At 41.1% G+C, this 19586-nt stretch overlaps 2 protein-coding genes across 20 annotated transcripts in view; one reads left to right on the top strand and one right to left on the bottom strand.

Moving 5' to 3' along the window:
• The first annotated feature begins 2856 nt into the window (after nucleotides 1–2856).
• On the top strand, nucleotides 2857–7684 carry LOC135498427 (26S proteasome non-ATPase regulatory subunit 12-like). Its single transcript, XM_064788699.1, has 9 exons — nucleotides 2857–2953; nucleotides 3275–3334; nucleotides 3563–3691; nucleotides 4032–4139; nucleotides 4531–4785; nucleotides 5222–5356; nucleotides 5612–5724; nucleotides 6097–6352; nucleotides 6532–7684. The coding sequence occupies exons 1-9, from the start codon at nucleotides 2858–2860 to the stop codon at nucleotides 6739–6741; spliced, it is 1362 nt and encodes a 453-aa protein (XP_064644769.1). The 5' UTR covers nucleotide 2857; the 3' UTR covers nucleotides 6742–7684.
• Nucleotides 7685–11367: 3683 nt separating this feature from the next.
• The window catches only part of LOC135486677 (prominin-1-A-like), a 52433-nt gene continuing 44214 nt past the window's right edge, over nucleotides 11368–19586 (bottom strand). For 13 of the 19 annotated variants that reach the window (XM_064769684.1, XM_064769694.1, XM_064769703.1 and 10 more), the window contains one exon: nucleotides 11368–15640. In XM_064769684.1, coding sequence (XP_064625754.1) covers nucleotides 15601–15640 — 40 coding nt within the window. In that variant the 3' untranslated portion in view covers nucleotides 11368–15600. The remainder of the gene's footprint in view (nucleotides 15641–19586) is intronic. The other 6 variants (XM_064769800.1, XM_064769851.1, XM_064769781.1 and 3 more) reach the window with 3 other exon arrangements.

The following is a 19586-nucleotide window of genomic DNA, read 5'->3' as shown; positions in this document are numbered from 1 at the left end:
TACAAACCGGGTCCCCCGCCAAATTATAGGTGTGACCAGACGATTATTCATGTGGTCAGTGCACACGAGCTTCCGCCCTCACGCCATGCTGTCATTAGGACCCGATATCTCCCTAACCGTGCAGTGGTGCTCTAACAGTCCGCAGGCCATTCTCATCACCGACAGGTTATGTACAAACGTCCAGGACTAAACGTGTCTTAGATTGCTAAGAAAAGGGCCAAACTGCATCAGTGCTGAACACGACACCTATTTGTTGAGACAAAGAGCCCGTTTGCCAGCGCTTTGAAGTTCTCAAACGACACTGTGTTCAGACACAACCTGATTTCGTCCATAGTCTTGGTCACATTGCAGAAATCATAGTTGACCTATTCTTAAAATCACGTCTGAATCTCTTTCAACCCTTGAAACTTCAATAAGGCTGGGATCTCATACAGTAAAAGCACTACTTCTAAATTACACTCTTAAAGCAGAGGCGGCGTTCGAATGCAATTCTCTCCCTCACGTCCGACTCTGTCATCTCCATAAACTTGTCCAGTTGAACCAGTAGAATATAATACATGTACCTGTTTATCGAATTATCTGCACTGTAAACACGCATGGTCATGCAATCTGGTTGTGACTTTGTCCTCAAACGACCGATTTGGAATGAATAAGACTACCAAACATCACCGAAACGCGTTCGTGTTCATTTTCATAATACTTGTATTTCGGAGAAAGGACACCATTCTAGTATTCTCCTACTTCCGGCATCGTCTGTAGACTTGCAGAGAAGACACAACCCCAAATACGGAATGATAAGGCCAAAACTCCCAGCCTCGGCTGGCTGCGACAGAAGTATCACCCGAGGCGAATCATTTGGTTGCATCAAGGATCAGCACAACTGCTACATTTACCGCCGAACATTACGTCATGATTATCTCCTGTGGTAGCTTTATAGGTCACCGCCAACCCGAAGACAATCGTCCGGACGCAAGGACAATGTAGAGACGCAGGGGGCCGTGAAATACCTTGATTGATTCTCGGGGACGCTGTGCCATCGCAATGACTTAACGACTCCAATTATGCGGCACAACTTGTAAGGAAGTGCAGTGATGGTTTGGAATACAGCTTCCTCTTCTTCGGGCAAACGGGCGAATAAATGCGGTGAAATTACGAAAAACAGATCTGCGGTGTCATTCACATCCTCCAGAGAGTAGTTTGGCGTCGCTACATCTCTTTTTGCGTCGGATTATTCCTCCCTGGGGCGAATCTGACCCCCAAATGTTTCCTGGATTGGGTGTTGGTGGTATCCTGTAAAAAAGGACCACTGAGCATATTTTGTTTTGTCAAAGGATCTAAAATCGAGGCACCGATCCTTTTTTCTTTAAATCTAAATAAACACAGGAGAAAAATAGTCGTGGACCACCCTTCGTCCCGTGGGAATTGGAAAGTGGCAATTCCTACTCTCCATTTTGTCTCTCAGAAAAAAGTTACTTACTATTAAAACTTTTGATGGACTCCTGTGTAAGCTTACTGGTGACCCTATTTATGGCCATAAACTGGTGGGCCTGATTCGCGCCAAGAAATAGACAAGGACCATGTGCGTCACCATGTGCGCGAAAACCAGTCACGAGGCAGTGACGTCTCGTGACGTTCCTCTTTGTTGCGTTGGGCAAGGTTTGCTCCGCCGATCACGGACGGCGGATGGGATCCGCCTCTGGCCATTGAAAGACTACACGTTCAAAATCAAGATGGTCACTCGGAAACTCATCACAGCGCACATCGTACTCGGTTTCATATTCATGGTGGTGGGTATCGCCATAGTCATTGCAGTCTTTGCCTCGAATACGGAAAGTTTTGACCCGATTGTCTTCTCCGCAGGAATTGTCTTCGTCGTTGTGGGAATCGGAGAGCTCGTCGTGTTTTTGGTTCTCAAGAAAACATTCCGTGCTTACACCAACATGGGGTCGGACTCGCCACAGCATTCGATGTTGAAGATCGAGCTCCCAGGGGATCCATCGAGACCGACCATCAGTTGGCCTATCTTGTCGTCTCACCATGGACTGGTCCGGGGACACAGCGAGGAACAGGGGGACGCACAACCTGTCATTGTCAAAGGACTGGCGATGCCGATGGATCATTAAACATCACTGGTTTTCAAGGTCTATGTAAATGTGGACATGTTCGGTAAATTACGAGAGAGCCTGGGTCAGAATGCTCCTGTTGGCTGTACTGCATTCATGATGCAGTACATTCATAATGCAGTACAACGATGATTATATGACGTGATTTTCTTCTTTGACCATAAAATGGAGAGCAAAGTGTTCGAGATTTTTTTTAACCTGGATTCACGTTCGTTAGCTAGGTAGAGCCCAAATAAGGCAAGAAACCGCAAAATAAATTGTTTTAAGCTATATATATTTCAATGCTGCATGTTCTTGTTTTATTTGAGAGTTCACAAGAGCTAAGGCAGACAAGCAATTCGAATTAATTCACTTCTTATTCAGGAAATCTTGAGCTTGTCTTTTTTGAAAGATCAATAAAGACATACAGGGCCTTTCTGAAGATTCCAATTCTTATAAGTCTTTAAAATATATGGGTACAACCTATCATCACGCACCTCCTCAAAAGAAACAAACATTGTCACTATATACGACATCATATAGCTTCAGAACTATGAAGTGCCACTGATGGGCCGACTGTCTGTAACCATCATAATCGGATTTGACCCGATCACAAAGAAACATCCTGCGGTGCCGAAAGACGAAAAGGCACAACCATGGCCAGAACCACGGCACTGTCTTCGAAGACAATCTGTCGGACTAATATCCCGCGCCCTCTGACGAAAGATTTGTACACTAAACATCAAAGCGGCAACATGGCGGACCCTAGCGAAGGAAAGCTCCAAACGATGGAAGTGGACTACAGTTCCACAGTCGATGAAAAGCTTCCTCTCTGTGAAAAAATGTCCAAAGTAAGGCTTAAAATATAGGGAATATATGTGGTAAAAATCAAGGTTGGCAGACGTGTACTTTTCTCACAAATTCATACCGAACCCCGGAATCTCAGTTCTGCAAGTCACGCTGTGCATTTTGTACGCATCATCATGTGCATTGTTCTATGTACAAATTGTTTTCCAAACCAATAAGTATTGGGATTATAAACTCCTCTACACGATTGCTGTTGTATGTTCCACTGATTTCTGATGAGCACTTAGCTTTGCCTAGCCAACCCCATTTGTTTACGGTAGCCTACTTTCGTTTACTTTTATAATATTGTAACATTTTTTCTTCAGGAGGGAAGTCTGAATGAAGCATTGGAGATTCTATTGTCGCTTGAGAAGCAAACAAGAACTGTAAGTCTATTTCGATGAAGGCTGCAACAATAGTGCAACAGGCACTTTTTATCCAAAGCTCTAGTGTAGACCTTACTGTGACAAGTTTGGTACAAAAAGAGTACCACTGCGGACATGACGGTTGAGAAATGTTGGTCTCAACTCTCAGGAATTCTCAATATAATCTTCTGTTATGTACCCTGTTGCTAGAGTCTTCTAAAATGAATATTCTGATTGATCCCATTACAGGCATCTGATATGCATTCCACTGCGCGCATCCTCGTTGCTGTCGTAAAGATGTGTTTTGAACAAAAGAATTGGACGGCTCTGAATGACAACATCGTACTGCTGACCAAGAGGAGAGGACAACTGAAACAGGTACATCCTCAGCACGTGTTCCAGACTCCCTTCTATTTATTGATTTCGTACAAAAGCCAAGGACCCGGGAGTTCCGTAATACCTGCGGCCATTTCGTTATCACCTTTTCCACAGGCTGCTGGACGACCATGACTCAATGGGCATGACATAAAAAGGTGGTAAAATACACTTACAACAGGTGTGTCACTATAAATGGAGGAATTTTGAATTAGTAATGTATGTGTAAAATGTGATAATGATGGCCTCGAATGTTTTCGCCAGTCCCTGTTCCTTGCTATGGTTTCTCCCCAGTCCTTCATCTGTGAAATAGACTTCAAAATCTGCTTAAATTTTGTTTCAGGCTGTGACGAAGATGGTACAGGAGGCTTACAGTTATGTTGAGCAGACACCTGACCTTGAGACGAAGCTCAAGCTCATCGATACACTCATAACTGTCACCGCTGGAAAGGTAATTGGATATACTAAAGAATATCTCAACTTCGCTACAACACATTTTTTACACTATGAGTAAACGATAGCCCACTACTGCATCTTTGCGACGCTATACCTGATGCAATGCCTTTTGTTACGCCACTGCATTGCAGAAGCCCATAGTGAGCGCAATGATGCACTGGACTGTACAAATGGTCCATCATAACTAGGTGGTTAAAAACGCCCATGAGCCTGAGATTTATAGAGATGAGAGAGATCAAATTGAATTGAAATTTTCATCCGTTACAATGTGCTTTGAAATACCCTGCTACTTCAGAATGTGCAGTTTCGAAGATGCAAACTTCCGAAATTTTTTTGCTTACTTTGTTTTTGCCGTAGTGACTTGAATATTTATTTCATATCTTCAGATCTATGTGGAGATCGAGCGAGCACGCCTGACGATGAAGCTAGCCAAGATTAAGGAAGACCAGGGAGATGTGACGGAGGCGGCTAACGTCTTACAAGAACTCCAGGTTGAGACGTTTGGTTCCATGGAGAAGAAAGAAAAGGTGGAGTTTATCCTGGAGCAGATGAGACTGTGTCTGGCCAAGAAAGATTACATCAGGACGCAGATCATCAGCAAGAAAATTGCCACCAAGTACTTTGATGAAGACAAAACACAGGTCAGTATATTATTCCGAGACCATTGACCTTAAAGTGAACTTCGTACAGTTGAACAATGCCCTTACCACGCCTCAGTCGGTATCAAAGCAACTGATGCATCATCAAGTCATTCGCGAGTTTCTGAATGGAACCAAATTGCAGACACTTTTGTCCACATGTGTATCAGGCTGCGTCTAGTTTACTGATCTGCACTGGACTTATAAACAGGAAATGTGAAGGTTCATTTTCCCCGCCTAAGAAATTGCAAAACAGAACTTGGGAGATCTGGTAGTAAGTTGCCCACATGGCCTTGCCTCTATTGACAGATAACATTCATAGGAAGGGGAATAAATTATACAAAGCCTCTATTGATGAAAGGGGATTAAAGTACACAAAAGTTAGTACCAGCAAACATAGGAAATGTGTAGTTCTAATGTCATTTCGCATCTCTTTCAGGATCTGAAGTTAAAGTATTACCAGCTTATGATTGAGCTTGGTGCACATGAGAGCTCCTACCTGTCAATATGCAAGCACTACCGAGCTGTTTTTGATACACCCTGTATCAAGGAGGACAAGGCAAAAATGCATGAGGTAAGGAGGCAAAAATTAATGCGTGAGAGTGTACGGTTAGCCATTCGGCAAAAGGGGAAGACATATTGACTGTCTGTTGGTGAAGAATAATTGAGTAGTATATGTATGACTAGTTGGGACTCTGCCAATGTAGATAAACTAAGAACTAAGAAATACAATGTAAACTTTCTGAAATTAACTTAAAGTTTGTGGATGCCTCTGGCCCTCGTGTCTCTGATATGTTTTAGTCTAGAACGTTCTGTTTATGTGTCACAGGCGCTGAAGTGTTCAGTACTCTACCTGATATTGGCTCCCTTCGATAACGACCAGGCGGATCTCACCCACAGACTCAAGGAAGAGAAACTGTTGGAAGAAATTGAACCGTATAAGTAAGTTGAGACACTTCCGTGGTGAATTTTGTTAACAGCGAATGACGTCTGTTAAAAATTGAAACTTTTCGTGGGTTGGTGTGTCCTTTGGCAAGGGACTTAAAACTTTCTTCTCTCCACCAAGGAGTGTGAATGGTTACCAGCCTTGCCTTGGGAGTAACCTGCGATGGAATAGCATCCTATCCAGGGAGAATGATATTCCTAAGTTGACTAATGCTACTGGAACTGGGATAAGCCCTGGCCTGTATGAGTCGTTCAGTGGCCCATGCAATAGCCCAGCAGACTTTACTTCCTTAGTTTGAAAAGGCTCTGGGTACAGACCAATCCATGTTGACAAGACTTCCTCATCTGAGCTATCTTCATCTATTTCAGAAAACTCTTAGAATGCTTCACAACCTTTGAGATAATGAGGTGGAAGGACATTTGTCAGACGTATGAAGCAGAGCTGAAGACCGGCTCCACCGGTAGTCCACCGACTGGAGTCTTCAGCATGAACACAGAGGAGGGGAAGAAGAGGTGGGCCGATCTGAAGATCCGCGTTGTTGAACACAACATCCGTGTAATGGCCAAGTATTACACTAAAATATACATGAAGAGAATGGCTGATTTGCTGGAGCTATCACAAGCTGTAAGTAGTACTTTTCTCTGGAAATATCTGTCTTAAATATTTGTAAAAAAATTTACTGAAGAATGGGGTTGATATTCTAAATCACTGCAGATGAGGACAAACAAACCTGATGCAAAACAGTTGGCCTTTCTTTTTGAATCACATTTTGTAAACTGACCTTCCTGCATTCGCGTTTTCAGGAAACCGAAGAATTCTTGTCAAATCTGGTCGTGAATAAAACTGTGGAAGCCAAGATCGACCGCTTGGACGGCATTGTTAGTTTCTCACAAGCCAAGGATCCTAACGACATGTTAAACGAATGGTCGTTTAATATCAATTCTTTGATGGACCTCGTTAACAAGACGACTCATCTCATCACGAAGGAGGAGATGGTGCATAAATTAAGTTGAACATTAAGAAGTGTAGGACTGTTGGTTAAATTGACTTTTCCCCTGAACTAAGTGTCATCCTTTCTGAAGAAAAACATATTGGGGAATTTTGCATTCATTGAGTTTGTTCCAACATTTTATTCACAAAATCTTCTGCATTGGTTGATCAACAAGCTTTAAACAGGGATGTATTATGATCCTGGGAGTAACTGAAATGTGGTCCATTGCAGTGTTTCAGCTAAAAATCTGAAAAGGCAGGGCAGAAAAGGGCACCGTCTGAAAAAGGAAGGTGCAGCCCTGCTTTAAAAGGGGTGCAGTGATGAAGAAAGGGAGGGCCGTTAGAGAAAATTGAAAAAAGCAGGGTGTCGTGTACTGCTGATCGGTTTAGCTGAAACAGTATTTTGGTTCATGTTGCTTAATAAATGTTGAATAAAGCTCTGCAAATTAAAAAGGATAAATAAAAAAGGAGACTATTCTATTCCAGTATGACATCATCATCAATTATTTGCTTTTAAAGAAAGGTTAATTAATCATTCGGGGATTAATTGGGTGAAATGAATTGACACGGAGAAGATCTCAAAAAACTGTCTGGACAGAAATAAAATTTGAAACTTAAGCCTGTTGACTATTGCTATCAGACATGGGGAGTTTTTGTACTGGTTATGATAGTGAGATTACATTTGAACGTGAGAGGGAATGTGTCCATTTTCCTTGCAGGGAAGTTTGGAATCTTGACCGATGTTTGTCCGTCACAATGTATCTCACCGAGACAGATAGATATCAAATTTTCTTGGGTTCTTGGTGTCCCGACAACAGTGTTCTCATGTGACTGTTTGAAAATTAATTTGGCACAATCTGTCCTCGTTTTCAATGTGCTTTTCTGTCAGATGACATGGGCATAAATGTGGGTAATGTATCTGGTTATGCCAACTGTGCATTTTGTATTTAAATAAAGAATGCTATTATGGTGAACATTTCTTTGTCTGTGAATTTGTTACATGTATGTAGCGTGTTGTGACATAGCAATACATTAAGGCACTTCTACGTGCCTGTAACGTTGATGGCACAACCTCCACATGTCAAAGAAAAGGTGACATGTGTATATGAAACATAATTTTGATCAGTGCCATGTCGTGCCAGCAAGGCATTCTACTTGTGCCCCTGACCATCTATGGCATGTTATGGTCACAACCCTGGAGGAGACGCCATGACAAGCCATTGGGTGATATGAATAAAGAGTAGTAGATGCTTTTATCTAAAACTCCATGTACATTTACACTTGGCCTTTCTGTACAAAATTGAAGTAAAAGCATTTGCTAGCCTTTATTCATATCACCCGATCTGTCAGTGCCTCCGGCAACTGGCATGACCAGATAACCAGCTGGCAGAGTGGGTTGTTCCATTGTGATGATTGGCCAACACACTCGTCAGTATTGGAAGTCAAGCTGCAAAAAGTCTCTTGTCGCAGTAATGATTGGCCAACACTCTCCCCAGCATTGGTAATGTAGCTCTAAAGGCTCTGGGCAGTTGAGCTCCTCAGCCATATTTACGGCCGTTTCATTTCCTCCCAAAAGATAATGTCACTCAATTCGCCATGGATGGCAAGATATCGAACCCAATACCTGATCACCATCAAGCCTTGTCTTCAAGAACACCCATAGATTTTTCATAAAGAGACATAGAAATGGCACAAACTCAACAGGCAGGAGACAAGGAACACCCACTAACTGCAAGTCACAACCAGCAGAGCTTCCCATGTGGACTATACTTAAAATGTAGTCAGACTGAAGTGTCTCGCCGGTGCAATAGAGACAAGTTGTGACAATGTCTCAATATCAGGCCGTCCTCAAAGACCCTTTTTGTATACCCCCTTTTTTATGTAAAGCAGTTGTGCGAAGGAGATCGATTCTGACAATATCTCAATGTATGGCCCTTGCCGCAGTACAGATCATTTTCTGAGATATTCCGAATATCGCAAGGAAGACAGTATAGCCTACTCAAGTGTTCAGACAGAGATAGATTGTGACGTTGTCTCCATGTCATGAAGAGTTCTCCTCGAAACAATGAACAGTATTCAGTCAAATGCCATAGGAATATGTCTGTGTCTTCTCTTGAGAACGAGCTCCTGACCATCTGTGGCATGTCTCGTCCGATACTGAAGTAACAAGGTCGTAGCCCATCCCACAACAACCTCTGCCAGCTGATAATCTGAACACACCGATCATCAGAAGTACAACTGTAAATTAGAAAAATGGCTTTTCTTGGTGTCTCCTATAAATGTTGTGAATGTCCTTAGATACAGTCTGATTGAGACAGCTACCTCCGGGCATTGGAGACTACAGAGGAGACGATGGAACAACACCCTCTGCCATCTGGTCACGCCAGTCATCGGAGGCACAACTGTGAATGACAAGATTGGCTTTTCATGGTGTCACCTCTAAGGTTGTGACTGTCCTTAGATTCGGTTTGACCGAGACAGCTACCATTACATGCCACAGATGGTCTGGGGCACGTTCTTGAGGGAAATACACTAAAATATTCCATGGCATTCGAACTTTTGTATTGTATCCCATCCAAACCAAAGCAATAGTAGGTATGGAGTACAACCTTGTCCCTTCAGTTTTGGACAAGAAATGCCACAGATGGTCAGGAGCACGTTCTTGATAGACACCTGGTGCAGTCCATTTCGTCATCCTGGTCGCCTATTCCAAATCCATTCGACCTTTTGTGATATCTACCCCCAATAAGGCTAGAGATGGTGTACGACCCTGTCCCTCCAGTATTGGACGATACACGCCAGATGGCCTGGAGCTAGTTCTCCAGAGAGACACAAAAATCTTCCTAAGGCATTCGACCTGTACTTCATCCCACCCAAGAAAGGATAAGGATGTTTTTCCAGTTCGGCAGTTATTGTTGGCATAAACTAAAACCAATAATAAGTTACCACTATAGAAAAGACGGACAATGGAACATCAACATCTGCCAGCTGGTGGTCATGCCGGACTAGGAATGGCTTTTCATCGTGTCTCCTCTAATGTTGTGACTGTCCTTAGATTCAGTCTAATTAAGACAGTTACCATTACACACTACAGATGGTCTAGAGCACACGTATGGAATGCTTTGGGAAGAGACGACCACGTTGACGAAATGGACTGAAATATACTGCTCCAAAAGGCCATCAAGGATGCACTCCTGACCATCTATCTGTGGCATGTCTCATCAAATACTGAAGGAACAGGCTTGTACTCCATACCTACCATTGACTGGGGATAGGGTACAACACAAAAGGTTGAATGCTATGGAATATTTTTGGGTCTTTCCCCCAATAACTTGCCCCTAACCATGTGATGGTAACTGTCTCAATCAGATTTAACCTAAGGACAGTCACAATCTTAGAGGAGGACACCATGAAAAAGCCATTCTGGCCATTCACAGTCGTGCCTCCGACCAGGGAGTTGCAATACAGGGAGTTGTCTATTTCAACTCCCTGCTCTGACGACCGGCATGACCAGATAACCAGCTGGCAGAGGTTGTTGTGCCATCGTCTCATCTAAGGTCTCCAATGCCCAATAGTAACATACTATTTGAGAACCTTGATATTTGGGTCATGCCAATTACAAACTTGATCAGATAACCAGCTGGTAGAGGTTGGTTGTTCCATCGTCTCTCCTGGGTCTCTCATGCCCAGTACATGACCCTTTGTGGTTTTACTGGTACCAGAGACTGATGTATAGATGATGGTCCACCTTAGCTCCGAGAGGCAGAGGGTCCCGTTGCTGTCTGAGGTACCATTTTCAGTGGTCTTTGACCACCAGCATTATCAGATAACCAAGATGATCAGATAACCAGCTGGTGGAGATCCGTTGTTCCATCCTAGCTCAGTCTCCAATACCTAATGGTAACTGCATGCCTCATGGAAAAGCTTCATAGGCAGTGCACTAGGGGAACACGCTTACTCTGATGAAGTCTATCATCAGCTTCAATCCATGCTGGAACTTCCCGACTTGTAGTGTGGCTCAACAGAATCTATCACTTGAATCTGGTGACAGGCACTGCACAAGGGGCTACACTTGCTCTGATGAAGTCGATCATCAGCTTCAATCCATGCTGGAACTTCCCGACTTGTAGTGTGGTTCAGCAGAATCTATCACTTGAATCTGGTGACAGGCACTGCACAAGGGGCTACACTTACTCTGATGAAGTCGATCATCAGCTTCAATCCATGCTGGAACTTCCCGACTTGTAGTGTGGTTCAGCAGAATCTATCACTTGAATCTGGTGACAGGCACTGCACAAGGGGCTACACTTACTCTGATGAAGTCGATCATCAGCTTCAATCCATGCTGGAACTTCCCGACTTGTAGTGTGGCTCAGCAGAATCTATCACTTGGATCTGGTGACAGGCAGTGCACAAGGGGCTACACTTACTCTGATGAAGTCTATCAACAGCTTCAATCCATGCTGGAACTTCCAGACTTGTAGTGTGGCTCAGCAGAATCTATCACTTGAATCTGGTGACAGGCACTGCACAAGGGGCTACACTTACTCTGATGAAGTCGATCATCAGCTTCAATCCATGCTGGAACTTCCCGACTTATAGTGTGGCTCAACAGAATCTTTTTTCTCAGTCCAGTACAGAACAAGATGTTTGTTTATCATAAGAACTATCATTTATTCAGACAATTTTCATATTCACAAGTCAAAGTACAAATCATATGCAAAATAGATATAGTAATTTCACCAGAAGTATTGACAACTTGACCTTGAAGATGCTTTTTAATTAGGTGTCCTGGGCCAGATTGTTCGAAACAAGTTATGTCACAAACTTGGCGTTAACTACAACTCTGTGTTATTTCCTTCAGTTAGAATTAACGCCAAGTTATAGCTACTATGTTTTGAACAATGGACCCTGACCAGTTTTTGAAGGAAAGTCCTATTTTGGTTTTGACATGGTCCATGCTATGCAGAACCAGTATCCTCATTATTTAGTAAGCTTCTTTTTCCTAAACCCTCATCAATTTCATACATTGAGATGCTCCCTAATAGTGTTGACCTGGGCAGTCCAATTCACAATTGACATCCCTTTAAATTCGCGTAATTGACACACCAATAGCGAGTAGGTCGCGGGTAAATCCTATATAGGTCACCGTAATACACGCGAAACAGAGGGATAAGCGGGTCACTGGTGCGTCATTGGCGTGCAACTCGCCAGTATGCTGCGCATAACTGATGTGAAGCAGGAAGGATGTCAATTGTGACTTGGACTGTACACCTCCGTCGATACTTAGCGACTCGGTCAGTTGCTCAATAAACTGGTTAGTTTTAACATGAAAGATCACAATATTCTATACAATATGAAGTACCTAGAATCCTTGAAGGCAAATAGCTAGTATCATTGTTATCTTAGTAATGCAATAAAAATTGTCTTAAAAAGTTACCATCGATTTAAACAAAGATCCTAATAAAATTATCAATTTTCAACATCTATGCGCAAAAAGGGCAAAACCACAATCACAATATCGACCAACAATTTCAGGATATTTCACATTATCAGGATATAAAGCGTACTTCTTACTGCCGCTGTGAACCCCATTACATCCAAGGCCCTGGACAACCAAGTTTCAAAATCCTACTACATATGAAGCTGTGTAAATATTGACCCAATCATGATTATAAAGTAGACATCAACATACCAGATGTGCAATTCAGACAATCCAATACAACAAAGTAAGTATAGCGTATAGTTTGATGACTGTTCATGACGCCGTGGATATTTTTCTCTCCTCGGTTTGTACATGATTTGAAAATTTACGAATTCTTTCAGAGGCAGTGTGCCTTTAAGCCCCAACTCCCAGAATGGGAACGAATGGATGGTTCGAAAACCATTAACCCTTCACAGAAGAAGCATAGAAATAAAAGGCACAAGAAAATAATGGGGTTTACAGGCACATTGTTTACAAAAAATTGCCATCACAAATATTTCGAACACAGATCTGATCTCAACCTTCCCTAAATTAAAATCTGTTATTCAATATACATGTACTAGTAGATGGATCTAAAGCCAATGAATTTGAATCTAATGATAAAATCTTTTGGTATTCCACAACCGACCAGGTCGAATCAGGATAAGGGAAAAGCTGTGTCTCAAAGACTTAAAACAATCAAATGAATCTGTGCAATAATCGTCATTATATTTACAATGTAATGAATTCTGTACAAAAGTCAACAACACATTAGATCTTTGAATACAAAAGCATCCAGTCATTTGTCTGACAGACTTAAGTTCGGTTCACACAAGCAACTAAATCAAGGGCAAGTTGGAAAGACAAAAAGATGTGATCGGATGTGTCACAAATCAGAAGAGTCGAGCATCACACAGACGAACGAGACTCTCCATCACTCAATCGCTCTCACTTTAGTCGCCAGAGTGTGCCGTACTTGAGGATTCCACAACTTTATAAAATTGGCGTGATTTACAACAGTCATGCACACGGTGACTTTCCAAACACACATACATACACATAGCACCATATCTACTATGTTTACAATCGTTTATACTCTAGAAACACAGAGTCAAGTCTATAGACAGTTGGTCAACAACGCTTTTTTCTGTGCGGTCACTGAGTCAGATAGACAAAATGATGTAGCACCCAGGTGGGACTGGATGGGAGGAACAGACCAATAGAGATCTGCAACAGGACTTCCAGGATTTCACCAACCACCCTATAGACTTAAACACCGAGCCTAAAAGAAACTAAAACAGCCATTTTTTTTAAAAACATCCAAGACAAGGCTCCATATTAGACACAAGATAATTCCATAGGTCCTCATGTTTATCAATTGAACCAGCCACACAAGTGTCTCCACTATTTTTGATATATTTGATAATTTAAGCCATGGGCTGCACACAACAAGTACAAACTTGTTAAAGTGTGAAAACTAAACTCATATATCTATTTCACAACAAACTGATGCTCTGATACCATCTTTACTCAGCAATAGCATCATTTAGCCAAGCCAGCTATCCTTGAAAATGAAAAGCAGATCAAGAACACAATCGAGTTAGGAGTCATAAGATTAGTAGACAAATGAGTATCCAAAGAGTTTCAAGTGATTGTTTACACCTTTTGGTTGTATACAATGTTCTTCACCACAACAGTCAGAATGCCACACATCATTTACCATATTATTTATTCGACCATTACCGCCCCAAGGCTAAAGTCTGGCCCACCAAGCCAAAACTAATGATGATGATGGTGATGATGATTCTATCCTGGGGGACAAAATCCCGACGCTAGTTGTGCTATCCATAGTAAATGATTATGGACCTAAGGTTCATTCCCTAACCAAACCCTGCATTATTGAGTATACAATGTAGAAGCTTAGGCAGTTCAATTTCCATTAAAAGTTCCATTTCACAAAAGCCAAGTCGAGAAGCAAACAATATTTTTTACATCTATTTGTGCCGAAAGCAAAATGTACAGCAATTGCGCCAACCTGTATCAGACAATCAAACCAAGTTAACAATATCTGTGTTTCATGAATCGGACTATCTACTGTGCGGCGATTTAATAACAACAAAGATAAATAATAATGGGCGAGTTGTCTCTGCTACTGCCTCTTGTACAGGTAACTTATAAACGAATCGACAGGTTTCTGCATGTGAAATTTTCAAAACTGATCAAGATTCGAAACAAACTACACTATTTCAGGTCGTCCGGTGCACACAATAAGCGTCCAACAAATGAGTCATTTATTGCAATGACGTGCAATAATTATCGCATGCAATAAAAATAGCCTGTCTGCATAAGTCACTGCAGGTGCCTGCTGTGAAAACCTGATCATCACTGTATGCTGGGATAGATGTCAAACCAAGCAGACCAGTTTTACTGTCAGACTTGGAATGTTTATTTCTTATCGCAATAATAATTATTGCAAGTTGCTGCAATGAAACTTGATTGTTTGCGGGGCGATTTAGACTCGTACATTCGTTGATGTGCATGACTGATTACAGAACAATAAATTATGTACGCAGATAAATAAGACATCATTGGATCATAAAATGAACATGTATATGAAAATGAATCTACAAAAATACTGAGCAAATTCGTGATCAGTCGATGACTTCTACTTTCATAGGGTTATAAAAGTCTTAGGATGCCCTTGACTTAATGCCGGAAGTCCTATAGAACAATAGCATAAAAGTATGGTAGCTGGTCTTGAAGCAACTGAGGGCGCCCTCTATCAAACCAAAAGGAATTATTGCCCCTGTCGTCTGCCACATTCAAGCAGGGTACAAATCGTAACACAATGATTGACCAGAAAACCTATGCATTGAAATCATGCTACCGGAAATTTGATAATCGAACCAAGTACAATTTTGGGCATCTGCATGAAATTTGGATGCTATGTTCATTTCAGGTCTCGAGAATATCTAGATTTGCATCTCGAATCAGTTCCTCCGTGCGACCTCCAGGTTACGTCTCACGGTGGCTTCCAATCCTCCAAGTTGAAGAATATGGCTCCGAACAACCCCCAAGTCCTATCACAAGGTCACCTAGTTTTCTAATTGGCCGATACGGCTCAGGACTTATTGACAAATTATGGTGACGAACTTTTCAGCATCATACATGTACGGTCAAAGTGTTCTGGACATATACTGGTGACAGAGTTTATGGACACAGCGCTTCCTATGGCTAGCTCAGCCAACAGAGATCTTCCCCACATTGTTACTTGTAAAATAATTGTGTAAATGTTCAAATTGTTAAAAGAATCAAGGCCTATAAATACGGTCCGTAAGAAAACCCATATGGCGTGTGATCACGAGATGCTTGCTCCCCGGGCATGTACGGGCGCCGGGCAGGTGTGGCGTATGGCAGCTCAGTATCCATTCCCTCCCCCGTGTCCATAGTACCGGTTACTGAAACATACAAAAGGAAAATTAAGAATTAGGCAAAGAAAAAAGTTTTCACATCATCAAATACATGTATACAATCAAGAATGGATAAAGACTAGTCTTTATTAATTCTTGATACAATGTACACAGAACGAAATGTATCGGAGTGTTGTTCTACATGTTACTGTCAAAATGAAAACTCTCACAGTACAATATTTGTGCAACATAATTACAGTGAAGATGCGCTATTAATTTGAGAATATATAACGATTCACACGTTTGTGCCTCTGAATAGTTATCATGTAATGTCAGACATGTTTTTAAAACATAGCGACCAACTCAATTATCAAAGTTTTTTACATTACTCATTTTGAAAGACATTTGTTTCTTCAGCTCGTATGTAGAAACAAATTAGATTGATATCAAACGATAGTAGTATTATCTACACAAGGTTAAATGCAGTTTCAAACCGAGTACAAATGCCCCCTCTCCTTTTTGGACTGAACACTTTTGGGACTCGCCAATATTTTTTTTATTTTACAAGAAGAAATCGACTGGGAGATGGCTTATGCCATCCCAACCGAATTCTGATATTAGTAAAGTATTAGTTGCAACTCGTGCATTTTAAACCAAGCATCAAGAAGGGAAACAAAGTATAGTAATTATATACATGAGTTTCACGATGCAATCTCTTGGAATGTTGTCAAGCTACTCAGGATGTGTGTTTTCAATGCATCACTTTAGGCTCGAGCATTGCATCATGAAAATGACATAAAGGCAGAGCAGCAGAACATTAGCTTTTCATAGGCTTTTAAAGCAAAGGCACACACCGAGGCCTTGTCAATTTCTCTGATAACTTGAGAAAATGTAGTTAATTCGAAGCAGAGTAGACTGGGTAAACCAGTATATAAGCGTCACCATGGTAATAACTTGGTGTAACTGCTTCTGTTTGTGTGAGAGCATTGTAATATTGTCTAGACAATAGAATACAACAGAGAGGACAGATGTGTTCATGCTCAAACCAACATGTGTTCAAATGTTCAAATCTGTAACCAGTGTGATACTGTCTCAACATGACAACCCATGTGTCACCATGACAACCCATGTGTCACCATGACAACAAAGGCGTTGTCATCTTGGCAACCAAAGTGTCTGAAGAAAATCATGGAAACAAAACCATTTTGGTGTCACCACGGCAACCAAGTGTTATTGTGTCACCATGGCAACTAAAGTGCCACGGGGCCACCTAATGGCAACCACTTTGACATAGTGTCACGAGTGTTATTGTGTTGCCATGGTAACCAAAGTGCTAATGCTCAACCATGGCAACAAAGGTGATAAAGTGTCGCCAGGGCAACGGAAGTAGTGGTCAATACAAATACAAAGAGTGGTTGTGAGCTTACTTGATTATTTTTTTTAAGTATTAATAAAAATCAAGGAAAGTTACTTGATAATTAACAATCAATGCATACATTTTCGTGGTTATCAGAGACAACGAGTTAAAATCAAAGGCACATCCGCCTGAAATTTTTCAGTTGGCCTATGATAACCATCCATTTAAACCAATTTAACCCATGACAACCAATAACTCTCAGACAGTCGACAAACTTTGTCTTTTTTACTAAAACACGCCATCAATCACGTACATGCCACAAATTTCTAAAACATACAAAATAAAAAAATTGAAAACGAACACCATCAATAGTATTTAGAATATCAAAATTTCATAGCCAAGGCAAGAAAAAGGCAAAAATTCAAGAAGGCAAGATACTGTAAATGGCTCTTTTTTTGCGTGTGTTTTCTTTCTGCATATTTGCGAATAACAGAGCTTTGCGACAATAAGAATCGCAAAAGGATACTTTTTGAATAGAAAACTGAAAGAACTTTGAAATCCTCCAAAGTTTTCTGAATATTTAGCATATCGCAAAAATAAAAGACGCAATTCTTTAGCCGTTTACAGCATTTGTTGTTAGCAGGCTCAGGTTATATAGCTTAATGGGTGAGCAGGCACACCATTTTTATCAACTAAATCAAAAAGAAAATTTCTCTTTCAAATCATCCACAGGAACAGGGTAATTTTAAACTCAATTCAATGATTCACTTTTCGTCTGGCCTGCTATCAAAAAACATCTCATCCTAACCTAAAAATCAAAATGATGAGTGCAAATACAGTATCGGCTGTGCATTGTATGCATTCATAGAGAATCCCTTGCTTATTAATAGTACCAATGAATACCTCTGCGAAAGGTTTTTCAATCCATAACGGCGCGTCTATTTGGGAATTGGGAAGTTTATGTTTTGGCCACGTATTGTCCGTCTGGCCAACCTGGTTGACCATGCCAGGCAAGTGCCACAAATGAACCGTCGACCGTCGCCGGAATTTCTCCTGCCTTCTTAGATGTAGGATGCTGATGGCATGGATTAGATTAAAGGAGGTCTAGAATTAGACATTCTTTATGATAAAGAACTGAAAGAATCTTGCACTTCCCTTTTACATTAATACTTTGATCAGCCAATGACCAACGGAGATGACCAGTGGCGACATTTTTTCAAAACCTTTAACCAAAATAAAGCTGATGGCAAGGTGGCCAAACGTATCAGAGATGAGGCCATGAAGTAAATTTGAAATAAAGAAACTTAATCTCGACCAATATTTGCACCCATTTTTGTGAGAAAACAATGCAATTGATAAATATCAGCAAAAGAAAAGACAATAGAGATTATTAGAACATGTCACCCAAGCTCCCTAGCTATGTTAATACAAAACTAAATGTGGTAGTTAACATAGCTAAGGTCTATCGGGCACTCAGACGCACAAGGATCGAAATGAAATACAAGACAGGACGATATTTTCCTTTCGACAAGAAATCGCATCACATAACTTCTGTTTAGTTTCATAATCAGCCACAATCTTTCTCGCAGAGAAAAACCTCCTGGACGGTGTAGTTATCTCCACTAACGAATTGCTCAAGAAGACGAATTTTTAAAGCAGAGAATAAGATCATTTCTTCTGAAGGCAAATTGACTTTTTCTAAACTTAATGATATAGAGCACTTTATAATGTAGGACATTAAAGCGCTTTACAAATTTGAAGCAGAAAAGGCAGAGAAAGCCAGTTAAGCAATGCCCTCCTTTGACTTCTGCATCTCGTCTGCACATATTTTCCTGGACATTTCCATTGTCTTCAATTGGTTTTCTCTGCAGATCCTTGTGCGTTTCTCCATGCTTCAGATTTCAGTGCATTGAATCCTGTCTCTGTTGCAACAGACTGTTTAAAGCGCAAATAAAACCGAATATTAAGATCCCCTCCAGCATAAGATAATAAAAAACACCCGCTGGAAAGTTATGATGACAAATATGTATGTTTTATCCAACAAATAGCATTAGAGTAAATGTGACCCGCTCTACCAAAACTAGGCGCTTGTCGCATCTGAACTTGACAGGTTGATACGGACTTGTTGTTCATTTCCCTATTGTAGACCTTTTGTGAAATGTGACCAAATCAGTTTGTAATAGATTTCACAAAAGGTCTACAATAGGGAAATGAACAAGTCCGTATCAACCTATCGAGTTCAGATGCGACAAGCGCCTAGTTTTGGTAGAGCAAGTCACAAATAGCCAAAAAGACAGAAGTGACATCACAGACGGCATTCTCTGTGAAACAACAAATGTCACTTTTAAGTTTTTTACCTTCATTTCCGTTAACAATTATCACATATCCCAAAAAGTTTTAAATCATAAGCTACATGTCATTCAAAATGTTATTGACGGTCACTCGCTGAATTGAAAGCATTTTATTTTGCCTTTAAGTAATTTGTGGTACACTCTGTATGTAGTTTAGTTGAGGCTATTCTGTAAATCGGTCGGAGCATGGGCTGAAACTACCGTTGCTCAGATGAACTCTTCATTCAGCAGATAAGCCAAGTAAATGTACACACTGAAAACAAGGACTACAACATCAATTAGCCCA

Source organism: Lineus longissimus, chromosome 1 (genome assembly GCF_910592395.1).
Source record: "Lineus longissimus chromosome 1, tnLinLong1.2, whole genome shotgun sequence".
NCBI lineage: Eukaryota > Metazoa > Nemertea > Pilidiophora > Heteronemertea > Lineidae > Lineus > Lineus longissimus.
Note: the sequence above shows the minus strand (reverse complement) of the source record. Positions and strands in the feature narration are given on the sequence as shown.